Source organism: Chiloscyllium plagiosum, unplaced genomic scaffold (genome assembly GCF_037043375.1).
Source record: "Chiloscyllium plagiosum isolate Xiang-an unplaced genomic scaffold, Cpla_swu_hap1 HiC_scaffold_53X, whole genome shotgun sequence".
Lineage (NCBI taxonomy): Eukaryota > Metazoa > Chordata > Chondrichthyes > Orectolobiformes > Hemiscylliidae > Chiloscyllium > Chiloscyllium plagiosum.
The window spans coordinates 16,045,532-16,062,201 of NW_028270191.1; the positions used below are offsets into that span (position 1 = coordinate 16,045,532).

At 42.8% G+C, this 16,670-nt stretch overlaps 1 protein-coding gene across 3 annotated transcripts in view; it reads left to right on the plus strand.

The window, feature by feature from the left end:
• Positions 1-16,670, plus strand: part of LOC122543353 (electroneutral sodium bicarbonate exchanger 1-like) — a 449,950-nt gene that overhangs the window by 312,653 nt on the left and 120,627 nt on the right. For all 3 annotated transcript variants that reach the window (XM_087985536.1, XM_087985538.1, XM_087985537.1), the window contains exons 9-11: positions 1,150-1,237; positions 7,832-7,978; positions 14,795-14,895. In XM_087985536.1, coding sequence (XP_087841662.1) covers positions 1,150-1,237; positions 7,832-7,978; positions 14,795-14,895 — 336 coding nt within the window. The remainder of the gene's footprint in view (positions 1-1,149; positions 1,238-7,831; positions 7,979-14,794; positions 14,896-16,670) is intronic.

Here is a 16,670-nt window from a genome sequence, read left to right on the forward strand (position 1 = left end):
GGTTACTCTTCGAAGGGTCAGTGTGGACATGTTGGGCCGAAGGGCCTGATTCCACACTGTAGGGTATCTAATCTACAAAAAACTTGAATGTTAATGCATGGGAGACTTTCATTCAGAAGAAACTAACTTGAAGGAAGCTCCTGTGTGAAAAGGCACAATTCTTCAAGAACACCTGTTGGCAAGAGGAAGTATGGGAAAGGAATGCTAGTGATTTCAAGGCCGAGGACCAATTCCACCTCCCGGAAACACCTGCCAAACGTGTGGTGCGAGATGTGATTCTAGGAGCTGGCTCATCAGCCACATAAGGACCCACAGAACCCTGACCAGTGACACAGAATTTCCTCGGTGACGATCTTACTGGTTAGTGAGTGATTGTCGACGACAAAATGCAAGAATGCCAAATTTCAAATGGCCACAAAAAGAAGAAAAGGGTATTGATTATGTGGCAAGCCAGTTCTGGCTGAGACATTGCCATCAACAAAACAGTGGGAAAGTATAGGATCTCAAGCTCCCAGATAAATCAAAAGATGCAAGGCCTAAGCACATTACTTAGCAGGGAGCAGGTTCCTGCATATGTCACTTCTTGTGTAAACATTACAAACTCAACTGATTATCTTAAGTTGGTTGTTACTGCAGCTTTTAGTACACTCTTCACAATATGTCTCCCTTTACAGCAATATTCAATTTCCTTACAAGTAAGTGACAATCGACAATTCAGTTGAACACTGAGTGTAAAAGATTTTCTGTATTGAATAACTGTCCCAAATATACTGTTGACTGTGCAATCTTACAGTCTGTCATTTATTTTAAACTTATATTCTGTTTATGTTCACTTCCTATTATGTAGAAAGCACAATAAAGAATGTCAGAATATGAATCAGGAGTTAAGCACACAACCCATTATGCCTACTCCACAATTTAATATAGTCAAGGCTATTATTCTGCTCCGCATACACTTGACTGCCTACTCCCCATATTCCTCAATTTTATGAGAGACCAAGAACTCCACATTGATGATCTAAAACTTGTGACTGATACATCAATGATTGCAGTTTGTGATTATTTTTTGTGATTATTTCCAGGTAACTCATTGGGTTACCTGGAAATGCTAAACTTGACAAGTAATAATGAAGTTTCTCTTTCTTGCAGATTTCTTTTCATTTTGCTGGGACCGGTTGGCAAAGCTCAACAATACCATGAGATTGGCAGGTCTATGGCCACTATAATGACTGATGAAGTAAGTTCCTGCTCAGAACCCTCTTCACCCTTCTCCACTCTTCCCTCACCACACCAGACCTCCCCTTCAATCCCTGTCCCATACATACTTCCATGCTTCTAGTCTCAACACTGGCCAGTGATCATGAGGGCACTGCTGGAACTACAGAGCAGTTGGCCAGTCAGATTGGCTGGCAGCAATTTGAGGCAGAATTTCCTTCAGGGTAAAAGGTAGAAATTGCACCTCCAGCTAATAAATGCTTCATTGAGTATTAGTCCACCAGCCAGAATTAATGTGATATAATTTAATTTCACATACTTTGAATATATCAATATATCTCAACTTGTTAAAAGCAAGTACTGCAGATGCTGGAAATCTGCAAAAAATGCAGAAAATGCTGGAGAAACTCAGCAGGTCTGGCAGCATCTGTGGAGAGAGAAACAGAGTTAATGTTTTGAGTCTGAAATGACTCTTCAGAATGTTATGGACCAGACCAGACCCCCCTGAAAATATTTTAAGAAGGGAGAGTGCACACCCTGGAAAATCACCCTGCATGTAGGTTGGGACAATTAAATTGCTTACTGACATCCACATCAGAACTGATTAAAGTGAATGTTTGGTTAAATGGTCACCCAGTTCCCATGGAGGGGGATACCAACACAGCTGTATCTGTGGTTGCAGAATCGGTCTTTAACAAGGTTCGCTTGGGACTCCAACGCTTAAGTTTGCACAAGACCTCAGCCAGACTGAGAACTTACATTGGGAACCTTTACAGATTAAGGGTATGCCTTTGGTTCCAGTCTCCTATGAGAAGCAGTTGGTGCAGTTACCACTGATGGTAGTAAAAGGCTTGGGCCCAAGCCTATTGGGGTGGAATTAGGTGAGAAAGATTCACCTGGATTGGCCTAACATTATTTGACCAGAAAATGGCTGCCTCAGTGAAGACCTAGTGAAATACCCAGGGGTATTTCAGGAAGGGTTTGGGACTAACAAAGGGGCCAAAGCCATTTTACACGTTTGCAGGAAGCAATTCTGAGATTTTGCAAGGTCTTCCCGGTGCCATTTGCCTTGTGTATAAAAGTAGAGGTGGAAATCAGGAGGCTGGAGAGCGAAGGAATTATTAAACCAGCTCAGTTTGCAGAATGGGCAGCACCGGCCGTACTGATTGTGAAGCCTGGCCACTGAGGTCGCCTTTGTGGGGATTTTAAGCAAATAGTAAGCCACCTCTAACAGCTGGATAAATACCCAATCCCTCACATAGAGGACTGGTACGCAAAATTGTCCTTTAGGAAGCTGGACATGAGCCATACCTACCTGCAATTGCAATTGGATGAGGAGTTCCAGAGGTACGCTACAATTAATACCCAGAAGGGTTTATATCAATATACAAGACTGCCATTTGGGGTATCATCAGCCTGCACCCGTTTTCCAGCGGACCATGGAGAACATTTTACAAGGGCTACACCAGGTTGCCGTTTATCTGGATGACATACAAATAACAGGGAAGACCAATAAAGAGCACTTGGACATACTGCTTAAACATTTCTCCCAAGCTACTATGCGCCTTAGAAGGGAAAAATGTGTGTTCCAGGTGCCTCAAGTGACTTACTTGGGTTATAGGATTGACAAAACTGAGTTACACCCATTGGAGCATGAAGTGAGGGTGATCAATGGAGCTCCAGTTCCCACTTCTGTGCCAGAGCTTAGATCATTCCTTGAGTTCATGAATTATTACAGAAAATTCAGATGTAAGTTGGGCACCCTTACACCTATTGAAAAAGGGTCAGCCTTGGAAATGGTCGCGTAGCCAAGAAGTAGCCTTTAGGGATGTGAAAAAGCAGCAATTGTCATCTAAGCTGTTGGTTCACGACAATCCAAAGTGAGAGGTGGTGCTGACATGTGATGCCTCCCCGTTTGGTATCAGGGTAGTGTTGGCTCACTGCTGGCCCAACAGAGAGGAACACCCGATAGCATATGCTTCCCAGACTTTGGCTGATACAGAACGTAAATATGCCCAGATAGAGAAGGAAGGTTTGGCAGTCATCTTTGGTGTGAGGAAGTTCCACCAATACCTTTATGGAAAGGAATTTGTCATAGTGACAGATTACAAACCCTTGCTAGGGCTACTGAAGGAAGACATGGCGGTGCTGCCCGTAACCTCCGGGAGAATTCGGCCGTGGGCCCTTATTCTCAGCACGTAAAAGTACAAACTGGAACACCGTCCAGGAAGCCAAGTGGCTAATGCAGATGCCTTGAGCTGCCTCCCACTGGCAGGTATTCCACTGTTGGTACCTTCCCCAGAAGAGTCAGTTTTGGTGATAAACTCAGAGACCATTGGCAATATCTAACTGCAGACACAAAGATCCTGTCCTAGTGTAACTAAAACAGCTGGTGGTAATGGGGGAAACAGAAGGGCCATCACAACCCGGATTGAAACCTTTCTGGACCAGGCAAGACTAGATCACCGTAGAGGAGAAAGTGAGGGCTGCAGATGCTGGAGATCAGAGCTGCAAATGTGTTGCTGGAAAAGCGCAGCAGGTCAGGCAGCATCCAAGAAACAGGAGAATCGACGTTTCGGGCATAAGCCCTTCTTCCTGAAGAAGGGCTTATGCCCGAAACGTCGATTCTCCTGTTCCTTGGATGCTGCCTGACCTGCTGCGCTAGATCACCGTAGAGGGAAGCATATTACTGTGGGGAGCAAGGGTGATTGTCCTGAGTAAAGGTCACTACCAGAAACTAGCAGAACTCCACCAACGTCATCCAGGGTTTCCAAAATGAAGATGCTAGCAAGAAGCTATGTCTGGGGCCAGGATTGGATGCCGACTTAGCTGCATTGGTGGGGCAGTGCCCAGAGTGCCAACAAGGACAAAAGTTACCATCAGTGGCCCCCCCCACCACATGCGTGGGAATGGCTGGGTAAACCCTGAACTCAGCTGCATGTTGACAAAGCTGATCCTTTCATGGGCTCAATGTTCCTGGTCATTATGGACACCCGCTCAAAGTGGTTGGATGTGCATAAAGTCCATTCAGCAAACTCGGGGATGACGATTGAGAAGCTGCGGGCATCGTTCATGATACACAGTCTCCCAGAGGTATTGGTCACGGACAATGGGACGTCATCTACCAGCAGAGAATTTGAATATTTCCTAAAGTCAAATATCATCCAGTACGGAAGGACAACTCCATACCATCCATCGTCCAATGATCTCAAAGAAATAGCAGTCCAAACATTGCAGATAGGCTTAAAGAAACAGCCCACAGTGTCCCTCGATGCCAAATTGTCTCGGTTCCTGTTCAGATATATGACCATCCTGCACACAACAACAGGGACAGCTCCAGCAGAGTTGCTGATGAGGAGAAGACTCGGATATTCCCAGACATGGTGGGGAGGTGAAGGGTGAAACGGCAGTGGGAATGCCAATGCTAGCCGCATGCCTCCTCTAAGCCTGAGGGACAATTTCATTCAGGTGTCGAAGTGTGATGCCAGAATCATGGAATTGACCCTGTATGGGTACGAGGTGAGGTTGATGCAAGGTCAAGTCCCGTGACTTACAAACTCGGATAGGTGATACAGTCCTGAACAAACACTTGGATCACCTGAAAGCTGTTACCTCACACATCGGGCAGGAGCAAAACATACCCAGCCCCTCAGAACAGCCAGAAGGCCTGTCAGAAACCGCAGATTCTCCTCCTCCATCTAGTGTCAAGGAAACTTAAGCGTCTGAGATGGATGTAGCCTCAATACTGTTATCACCGGAAGAAGAAGAGGAAACTCTCCCGAGAAGCTCCGGTTGCAAGAGATGGACTATGGTCTGGTAACACCACTCACCTCAGAGTCCGAGTCACAGGAACTGGACGTGGGGCAAAAATGTCTCAAGAAAAGCTGTAAGAGACATCCCCGGACATGAGGGGGTGGAGGGATGTGGGGGGAAATATGTAATGATTGGAACCAGCTGGATCTTGTTAACTATGAGGTCCTTGATTGGGATTGTTAACCTGGGCTAATCAGGCAAACCCTGGCTGACCAATATAAACAGGAGATTGCCCGGGTGTCCCTGGAGAAGGAGCATGCGGTATCCATCAACACCCTCGAGATTTTCAGGGAGACGTGGGCGCCGCAGGGAGTGGAGTGCATTATATCCCTCTCCAACTCTATTTTGATTTAGTCCCTACCCTCCCCTTCACTGTTTTGATCACACAGCACTGCCCTTTGATGTGAAGGGCAGTGCTTGTCACTGGCCACTCGGGTGTTTTCCTATCTTCCTGGTGGTGGAAATTGAATAAAGATTCGTGCACTTTGTGTCTCTCACTGTGTCTCACACCTGCACACACACACCATGGGTGCTGGGGAAAAAATAAGCACTACCGCAGTTAGGCGGTAGTGGGGGGGTTAAAAAAAAATAAACAGGAGATTGCCCGGGTGTCCCTGGAGAAGGAGCATGCAGTATCCACCAACACCCTCGAGATTTTCAGGGAAAAGTGGGCACCGCAGAGAGTGGAGTGCATTATTTCCCTCTCCAACTCTATTTTGATTTGATCCCTGCCCTCCCCTTCACTGTTTGATCACACAGCATTGCCTTTTGTGTAGGGCAGTGCTTGTCACTGGCCACCCGGGTGTTTCCTATCTTCCTGGTGGTGGAAATTGAATAAAGATTCGTATACTTTGTGTCTCTCACTGTGTCTCACACCTGCAGACACAAAAAAAAAGAAAAAATATATATATATATAAACAGGAGATTTCCCGGGTGTCCCTGGAGAAGGAGCACACGGTATCCACCAACACCCTCGAGATTTTCAGGGAAAAGTGGGCACCGCAGGGAGTGGAGTGCATTATTTCCCTCTCCAATTCTATTTTGATTTGATCCCTGCCCTCCCCTTCACTGTTTGATCACACAGCATTGCCCTCTGAGAAGGGCACTGCTTGTCACTGGCCACTTGGGTGTTTCCTTTTTTCCTGGTGGTAGAAATTGAATAAAGATTTATATACCTGTATTCTTTCACTGTGTCTCACACTTGCACACACATAGCTTGGGTGATGGGGAAGATATAAGCACTACCACAGTTAGGCAGTAGTGTGGGGGTAAAGAGAAAAAAAAATGTAACCAGGAGATTCCGCAGTTCAGGGGACTGACTCTGTGCTGGCTGCCCACACAGCCAGTATACTGTACACAAGGGTGACTTGGTGATGGAATACCGGCTTTTGTACCATCATTTCAAGTAACATCCTGTAACAACACCTCTTGGCAGAAAGGTAAACTCAGACATGGATTCTTACATGCAGTTCTCCAATCCAGGAGGGAAAAAACATCAAGAGAAATTCCAGAGAAAGTAGCAGCTAGGAATCATTCACTGAAGCTCCCAGCTCTTCTGAGACTCAAACAGCTTCTGACTGCTACAGCTAAAAGAAACTAGAAATACTGGTCTGTGAGAGCTGACGACACCCATTCAGGCTGTTTCCATTTTTCCAATTCTTTTAAAAAAGATCTAAGGCCTCACATGTTGTTTACTTTAGTGGTTCAGGTAGACTGCTTTGTGCCTCTGCCTTATGACCTCTCTTCAAAAATAAAACCAAGAGAAAATAACCATTTTAACCTCCCTCTTTAAAAAAAAGTGAATGATCAATATACAAAGATGGCTTCAGTTTAAAACTCTTAGTCTTATTCTCTAATACACATCTATTCAGGCTGCTTCTATCCCAACTTTAATAAAACAACAAGGCCTCACAAGCTGTTTACTTTATTGGCTTGGAACAGATCTCTTGGCACCTCTATCTGAACCTTTCATCACAAAAAAAGAACCAGGACAAAATACACCTCTTAAAGCCATACTATTGTCACACTGTGATTTTTCTTTTGATATTGGGGTCAGTTGAAACACATAAAACATAATTATCAATAATCCAGAAAATGTTGGCTCTCAATTCATTGAACAACTGTAATCATTTTTTGTATGACTCAAGAGTAATTCTTAAAATTTCCTTCACCCTCCCTATACTCTTGCATAGTCCATACTTGTTACAGGGATCATGAACTTCAGCTATATATAAAGATTGCAGAGGTTATTCTCCTTAGAGAATAGAACATTTTAGAGATTTGACAGAGTTATTTGAAATCGTAAAGGGTCAGGACAGAGTTGATGTTTTCTAATCAACCTGTTCAGAGATGTTATTACATAACTCTTGAGCAGGTGTGATTTAACCTAGGCCTCCTGGCCCAGAGAAAAAGATACTATCATTGTGCCACAAGAGCCCTAACGAAACACTGAAATGGAAACATCCTGCATGTTTTGTCAACCTAGGACCTTTGGATCTTCAGTCTAACTACCACCATGAAACTATTATGGAATGATGAGAGCCAGACAGAACAGATTTAAAGTAATTAGTGAAAGAAGCAATGGCAACATAAGGAAAATCCTTTACACATTGAGTGGTTAGGATCTGGAATGCACTGCCTCAGTGTGTATTGAAGGCAGATTAAGTTGTGACTTTCAAAAGAGAATTGGACTATTATCTGAAGAGAAACCATTTACAGGGCTGTGGGAAAATGCAAAGTGGCACAAGTTATATTGTTTCTTCAGAAGGCCAAGGGAAAAATCATTGTTCTGCCTCCATTTCAGATTTTTCATGATGTTGCTTACAAAGCCAAGGATCGGAGTGACCTACTTGCTGGGATTGATGAATTTCTTGATCAGGTGACTGTTCTTCCCCCGGGTGAATGGGACCCTTCCATTCGAATTGAGCCACCAAAAAATGTTCCATCTCAGGTATGCCTTTTCCCCTGCTATCACTGAAATCCTTTAAGAAGCTATTCATAGACATTGGTTCTGCTGGCAATATATGGCACTAGCAAATTTTGCTAATAACCACAGTGCTATAACAACATTGGGACATAGTGAGCAGAAGTGACCCATTGAAGAGGGAGTGAGAAAACACTTACCTTTGAATTAATTTTAAAATATAAGATTACTTTTTAAATTATTTCTTTTTTCAAATATGAATGTCATTTGCAAGACTAGCTTTTCTTGCCCATCCTCATTTGCCCTAAAACTGAATGCTTGCCAGGCCATTTCAGAGGGCAGTTAATAGTCAACCATATTGCAGTGGGTTTGGAGTCACATGTATTCCAGACCAGGTAAGGATGACAGATTTCCTTCTCGAAAGGACACTTGTGAATTGATGGGTTTTTAATGACACCTGATACTATACTCACAGTCAACATTAGTGATCCCTAGAATAGGAATTTCTCCACCCAAGAAGTGGTGGAGAAAGCAGCAGTAGGACACGTAATTGGGTAGGATAACACCAGGAGAGACCTACATCGTTCTTGGCGTACCAGAAATTGAGAAAGCAGAAAAAGAGAACATGAGAGTGAGAGAGTGGAGAAAGAGAATGTGAGAAGGGGAGAAGATGGGGAATAGGAGAAAGAGAAGAAATGAAAGTGAACAAGATAGAGGAGAAGCCAAAAAAAAGAGAGAAAGGAAACTGACTGGAACAAGAGTGAAACAGGAAATAAAGGGAGCAAAAGAATCTGAAGAGAAAGGGAATGACATGAAAAAACTGAAAAACCCAAACCTTTTAGCCAGGATGCTGTGTTGGTACACCTACCAACAGCAAGTGAACCCTTGAAGGTCTGGTTCAATGGCCCATATAGAGTAGTTGAGAAGCTCAGGTAAATGTGAATTATCTGTGTGATTGTGATTGTAATATGTGAAAATAACCCCAGATAATGGAAAAAGCAATACCACTGCCAAGAAGGAGACACGTAGGTGTCTATCCCAATGCCATTAACCTCGAGGATGAAAGTAATGGCAAGGATGAATTAGAGGGAGAGGTGGGTCCATTTGAACCCACTACTATTTGGTTAACCAATACAAAATACGAGCAAACTTAGAGTCCTTTTATGCTCATCTAAGTGCAGAGAAGTAAGCAGACCTAACTTGGCTTAATGGAGAGACAAGTCAGGCTGCACCACTCTAGCTCTACATGATGTGGATATGGAAAAGGTCTCTCCCATAAATTAACATTACTGTTGGTTAGACCCAGAAAAACTGGCCCAGAGGAGATTAACAACATACTGGAGCACCAACTAATGGAGCACAGCTGCAGTAGCTTGAGCTCCTCAGTTGTATTTGTGGCCAAGCTGGATGGCTATCCAAGGTCCTGCATTGACTACTGAAAATTAATGCAGTATTCAGAGCCAACGCATACCCAATATGCTGGCTGGAAGATTGCACAGAAAGGATAGATAAAGTAGCCTACATTACCTAGATGCATTTATTCAAGGGGTACCGACAAGTTCCTTTGACATTCGCACAAAGAAAATCTCTGCCTTCGTTACTCCAGGTGGTTTCTGCAAGTGTCAGGTCTTGCCATTTGTACTGGCAAATTCCCAATCACCTTTCAAAGGCTAATGACCCAGATAGTGGCAGGTTTATCTAATTTTGTAGTGTACCCAGATGACTTAGTGCACAGTGATACCTGGGAAACGTACTTTGACCAACTGGAATCCCTCTTCTGGAAAATACACTTAGTTGACCTCATGGTCAATCTCATAAGGAGTTTGCTCGGATCAAGGTGACCTATCACGGACACATAGTGAGTTGAGGACAAATACAGCCCAGGGCCACAAAAATAGAAGTAGCAGCACAGTTCCTCATTACCACAACAAGCAGGAAATCTTAAGATTCTTAAGAATATGCGGGTTCTACCAAACGTTTGTCCAAACGTTGGAGCAGTTTATGGTACAGCCCATTAGGGAACAGGCAATTCTAGATTTGGTGATGTGTAATGAGGCATACTTGATTAGGGAGCTAAAGGTGAAGGAACACCTAAGGGGCATTGACCATGATAAAATTTATCCTGCAGTTTGAGAGGGAGAAGCTGGAATCAGATGTATCTGTATTACAATTGAGTAAAGGTAACCACAGAGACATGACAGAGGTCATTGGAAGGAGAGCCTAGCAGGGAAGAGACAGTGGAGCAGCAATGGCAGGAGTTTCTGGGGGCAATTCAGGAGGCATAGCGAAAATTCATCCCAAGGAAGAAGACGCGTACTAAGAGAAGGACAAGGCAATCATGGCTGACAAGGGAAGTTCAGGACAGCATAAAAGCAAAAGGAAAAAGCATACAATGTGGTGAAGATTAGTGGGAAGCCAAAGGTTTTGGAAGCCTTTAATATCAACAGAGGATAACGAAAAAAGCAATAACGGGGGAGAAGATGAAATATGAGACCTAGCTAGTCTTATAAAAGAAGATTGAAAGAGTTTTTTTAACATATGAAAAGTAAGCAAGAGGAAAATGAGGTTGGAGAATATTAATGGGGAACAAAGAAATGGCAAACGAACTTAATAGATATCATTAATTGTATCAGTATTTACAGTGGAAGACACCAGTAGCATACCAGAACTTCAAAAGAGACAGGGGCAGAGCAGTGGTGACCATTACTAAGGAGAAGGTGCTGGGGAAGCTGAAAGGTCTGAAGGTAAAGAACTCACTTGGACTAGAAAGACTCTGCCCCAGAATTCAGAAGGAGATAGCTAGGGAGATTGCAGAGGCATTGGTAAACTTTCAGGAATCACTGGAGTCATAGACAATACCAGAGGACTGGAAAGTGGTTAATGTAACATCCTGTTTAAGAAGGGAGACAGAAGATGGGAAATTATAGGCTAGTTAGCCTGACCTTGGTCATTGCTAAAACTTTAGAGTCTGTTATCAAGGATGAGATATCAAGTGCATGGTATAATATGGCTAAGTCAGCATGGCTTCATCAAGGGGGGGGGCGGATTGGGGGGGGAGGGGGGGGGTGAGGTGGTCATACCTAACAAATCTGTTAGAATTCTTTGAGGTTCTAACAAGCATGTTAGACAAAGGAGAACAGGTGGATATACCTATTTGATTTCCAGAAGGCCTTTGACAAGGCTGCACAAAGGCTGCTAAATAGGATATGAGCCCATGGTGTTAGGAGCAAGGAACTGACATGGATAGAGAATTGGCTGGCTGACAGAAGGCAGAGTGTGGGCAGAAAGGGGTCTTTTTCAGGATGGCAGCCAGTGAATCCTAGTGCAGTTCCACAGGGGTCAGTGTTGGGACCACAACTATTCACGTTATATATTAATGATCTGGATGAAAAAACTAAAGGCGTTGTTGCTAAGTTTGCAGGTGACACAAAGAAATTGGAGGGAGAGGTAATTTTGAGGAGGCAGGGAGGCTGCAGAAGGTCTGAGGCAGGCTCAGAGAATGGGCAAAAAAGAAGCAGATGGAATACAATGTGGCAAAGTGTGAGGCTATGCACTCTGGTATTAAGAACAGAGGTGTGGACTATTTTCTAAATGGCAAAAGGCTTCAGAAATCTGAAGCACAAAGGGACTTGGGAGTCCTAATTCAGGATTCTCTTAAAGTTAACATGCAGGTTCAGTTGGCAGTTAGGAAGGCAAATGTAATGTAATTCATTTCAAGAGGGCTAGTAAACAAGAACAGGGATGTACTGCTGAGGCTGTATAAGGCTCTGGACAGACTACATTTGGAATATTGTGAGCAGTTTTGGGCCCACACCTCAGGAGGATATGCTGGCCTTGGTCAGGTCCAGAGGAAGTTTCCAAGAAAGATCCCGGGAATGAGGGGCTTATCATATGAGGAGCGTTTGAGGACTCTGGGCCTGTACTTGACAGAGTTTAGAAGGATGAAAGGGGAATTTCACTGAAACATACAGAATACTGAAAAGCCTAGATAGAGTGGACATGAAGATGTTTCCACTAGTAGGAAAGATTAGAACCCAAGGGCATAGCTTCATAGTAAAGGGATGACTCTTTAGAACTGATATGAAGAAGGATTTCTTCAGCCAGAGAGTGGTGAATCTGTGGAACTCATTGCCACCGAAGGTTGTGGAGACCAGGTCATTGAGTATATTTAAGACAGATATAGATAGGTTCTGATTAGTAAGGGGATCAAGAGTTATGGTGTTGAGAAATATATCAGCCATGATCAAATGGCAGAGCAGACTCAATGAGCCAAATGGCCTCATTCTGCTCTTATATTGTATGGTCTGAGAGTAGTCATGCCAGTGACAGATCTATTACAAAAATAGCAAAGTAGTATGAACTAAGAAATGCCAAGTTGATTTTGAAAATCTCAATGCCATTTCTACAAATTAGCCTGTGCTTGCAGCTCTAAACTTTAAACAAGCATTTAAGGTAGCCATCGATGCAAGTGACATCAGGATAGAGGGTGTTCTCCTTCAGGAGGATGAACCTGAAATAGAGAGGCTTATCAAGTACTTCTACAGAAAATTGCAAATATCAGAGACTGTACTTCACAGTGGAGACGGAAACCCTAGGTTCATGGCTGACTGTCAGACACTTTGACATTTATGCCCAAAATGGGTCCAGAGAGATCAGTCTCTATTGACCGCAAGTCGTTAACTTTTTTGAAAATGTTTAAGATCTAAAACACCAAGTTATTCTGTTTGGATTTTGTTCCTCCATTTTATCACCTTAAAAATCAATCACATTGCCAGGAAATCAAATGTCATTGTGGACGCCCTGACTAGAACTTGAAGAGACCCAGTTAGAACTGAGAAAATAATGTTGATCAAGGCTGAGAGAATTAATGTCTGTGAGAATGTATCGTTGTTTATATTTAACCATATTCCTCCTTTTGTAATGAAATCAAAATTGCTGTCATTTCATTCATCACTTGGGGGGAAGTGTCACGAAAATGAATCAGAGCCCCAAATTACTTAGGATATACAGAGGAACCTCGATTATCCAAATATCGATTATCCGAATTTCGGATTAACCAAAGAAGATTTCAAGGTCCCACAAAAACGTTACATCAAAGAGGTAAGTGTATTTGATTTACCTGTACTGAAGAACATAGAGTCATAGAGATATACAGCATGGAAACAGACCCTTCGGTCCAATCCGTCCATGCTGACCAGATATCCCAACCCAATCTAGTCCCACCTGCCAGCACCCGGCCCATATCCCTCCAAACCCTTCCTATTCATATACCCATCCAAATGCCTTTTAAATGTTGCAATTGTACCAGCGTCCACCACATCCTCTGGCAGCTCATTCCATACACGTACCACTCTCTGCGTAAAAAAGTTGCCCCTTAGGTCTCTTTTATATCTTTCCCCTCTCACCCTAAACCTATGCCCTCTAGTTCTGGACTCCCTGACCCCAGGGAAAAGACTTTGTCTATTTATCCTATCCATACCCCTCATAATTTTATAAACCAGTGAAAACGCTGGCAAGAACAAAGAAACACAAGCAGCTCAAGCATCAGCAATTGGATATTTTTTAGGTAAGGGTTGTTACACAGCCCTTTGCAAAAGTAAGTGTTTTACAGCACGGGGTATTCCTGTCACTTTACCGGGCCGTTCATTAAAAACAAAATGGCCACGAACGTAAACGCATGCACGAGGCAATGCTTCCGTCTTTCTATCGCGAGACTGAGTTCCCGGAAACTGACAAATGCTCTTGTGATTGTAGAAGCTGTTCGGGACCTTGTTTGATGCTGGGATTAGATATACAGTATTTATGTGATGCTAAGTCCTTCTCATTTTAACCTGTAATTTGCAGACTGCAAGGATGAGTTTGTTTAAATGACAGACTCATTAAAATTATAGATTTAAACAAAGTCTCTGGTAGAGCACAGCATTTGATCAGTATGGCTTCCCTTGTTTAAAGAAAAATCAATTATCCAAATAATCGATTATCTGAATGAAATAGTGCCCGCTCATCTCATTCGGATAATCAAGGTTCCTCTGTATTGAAATTTTAAGGACGGCATGTATTTTTTTAAAGGAAGACATACAAACCAAAAAATGGCCAAGGATGTAAGTTCAGTGGTTGTCAAAAATCCTTTTGTGGATCACACTGAGTCCCGAGAGGAATCATAGAATGTTGCACCTGAAGAGTGTCAAGGGAATGTCAAACAACAACATTTCAAAGGAAAAGATACCATTAAAAAAACTGACGTGTGATCATCTGCGGGTTTTGTCCCAGACTATGGGCATTATGAATTGAAAGAAAGGGAGCTCTGGTCAAAAGACATGTTTATATTTCATTCTTCCAGGAATGCACAAGAAAGAGGATTAAGAACATGGTCCTTGTGTGCAAGAGAGCTTGTGTGCTATTGTGCTAATTTGTGGTTCAGGTTTCACTGTCTTAAAGTTGTATGTATAGGGACACAGGTCTCCTCAGTGACTACTCAGGTGCTTGACCGGCACTTGATTTGGTAGATTTTATTGTTGGTGAATGAAGCATCACTCACAATCACTAACTCAAAAATAGAAAATCCCAGTCAATGTTTCAATTTCATATTTTAATAACTGAATTTGAATTCCACTTTAGTGGGATTTGAAACCAGATCCCTCGATTATAAGCTTGAGCCTTTGGTTTGCTGGTGCTACCAAATCACCCAATGTTACCACTATATCACCCTTGACTGTTCAAGGTTCTGTTCAACCACTTTGAAGGTGTGGAGAGTGCCTGCATTGATTATCTCCATACGTATAGTCACCAGGAGATGATTCACTGTGCTATCAGTCTAACTCATACTTCTGTTATGTACAATAGGAGAAACGGAAACAGCCTGGCATCCCAAACGGTAATGCTTGCCATGTTGAACCTGAGCCACAAGTGGGACACAGTGGTCCTGAACTGCTGCGCACAGGAAGGTCAGTTACAGTTTAATGAACATGCTTAAATGGTTGGATATCTTATTTGTAATGTAACCTGTCAATCTCTAGTCACATTCAACACCCCAGTCTCTCTTTCTCTTTCCCTTTTATTTTTGAAAATTTTTAGATTTCAGCCAAATGACATTTCTGTAGTCAATGTATAGATGTGATATTTGCTGTAGGCTTTCAGTTTTGTGGTTGAGAAGCAATCTCATCTGCTGAGATTTAAATCCCAGCTCTCATGCATGCAAACATTCCACCACCAGGATGTTCAGCTATTCTTCAAATTTCTTTCTTCCCCTGCCCCCATAGAAAAAAAGACTTGGTGGGAACTGAGAGTACCATTTAAAACATAAAACCGATCTATCTTTAACAATTTTGATATCGAGCAATGTGAAGTTGCATCAGAAATACATTTTCACTGTGTGTAAATATTAGAATACAGAATTTTTGATTATATTAAATGTAATGCCAATACTTTGTGCCCATACCAGATGTAGCCACCAACCTTAATCCAACTGTACAAGACCCACAGCTTCAGTTATTACGTTACATTTAACCTCTAAATTCATTTCAGGGTATATTGCAATGATCAAGAGCATATTCAATTATTTCTAGCTATATCCAGGGCCATCGCAAAGTAGTTATTTTTTCAAGTTTGTTTAAATAATAAGATAAATGTCTGAGAAAATTTTCTCATTAATTTTTGCATAGCTATTTAAGTTCTTCTCCTGGCTTGAAAATTTCGCATACATTTTTAAAGCTGTTTAAATGCCAGGCCACTTCCATATCTTAATCACAGCATTTCTGAAAACGATCTGTAAACCATAAACACTTCAATATTGAATTGGAAGAGTTGTTTCCCCTCTGAAATAACTGCAGAGAGGCCAGTATCCGTCACCAAGTCACCCTTTATTTACATGTGCACTGTACACTGGCTGTGGCCCAGCCAGCTCAGAGTCAGTCCCCTGGACTGAGGAGATTTGAAATCCTCCATTTGTACTTTTCTTAATCAAAGCTATACATAATACAACAACAATTATAATTCACAAGAGAAGTAGGGACGTGACCATAAGATACCCTAAATCTCACAGAACAAACACGCTACGTAAAACGTGGAGTTTTTACACAGGTTACTGTCTTTTTAAAAGGTACCACAATGATCAAAGTCCATAAAAAAGTCCGTTTCAGTGCCTAAGCGCAAAGTTTACAGCAGGCAAAAGCCCACAGTGGACAATTTCAAACACTTCATACATCACCCACACCCAGGCACAGGAGAAAACAGACAACACAACTCAGTGTAGCCGAAAACAGCATACAACAATGCAAAACACTGAATTCTTAACCCAGCACCCAATACCCCCAGGCCCGACCATAACCACAGAAGAGGGGAAGGGAGTCGGCTGTAATGACCTCCTCAACGGCCTGCTGCCTAGACCTGTTAATGGCCAGCCTGGTCAGGCCCAGGAGCAGACCCACTGATCCTCTGACCTGCCCTCTCCCCTCTGCACTGGGTGCCCAATGATCAGGAGCATAGGGCTGAAGTGCAACCAAAACCAGAAAAGAAGATCCTTAAGAAAACCAAAAAGGGTCCCCTGTTTATATATATTTATTATTTTTTTCTTGCTTTTGCCCCACAATACACTGGCTGAGTGGCCAGCCAACTCTGTGTCAGTCACCAGAACTGAGGATCCTCTGTGTATGTTTTTTTTCTGTTCTTTTAATATAAATCCTCACACTAACGCCTAACCGCCTAACAGCGGCAGTGCTTA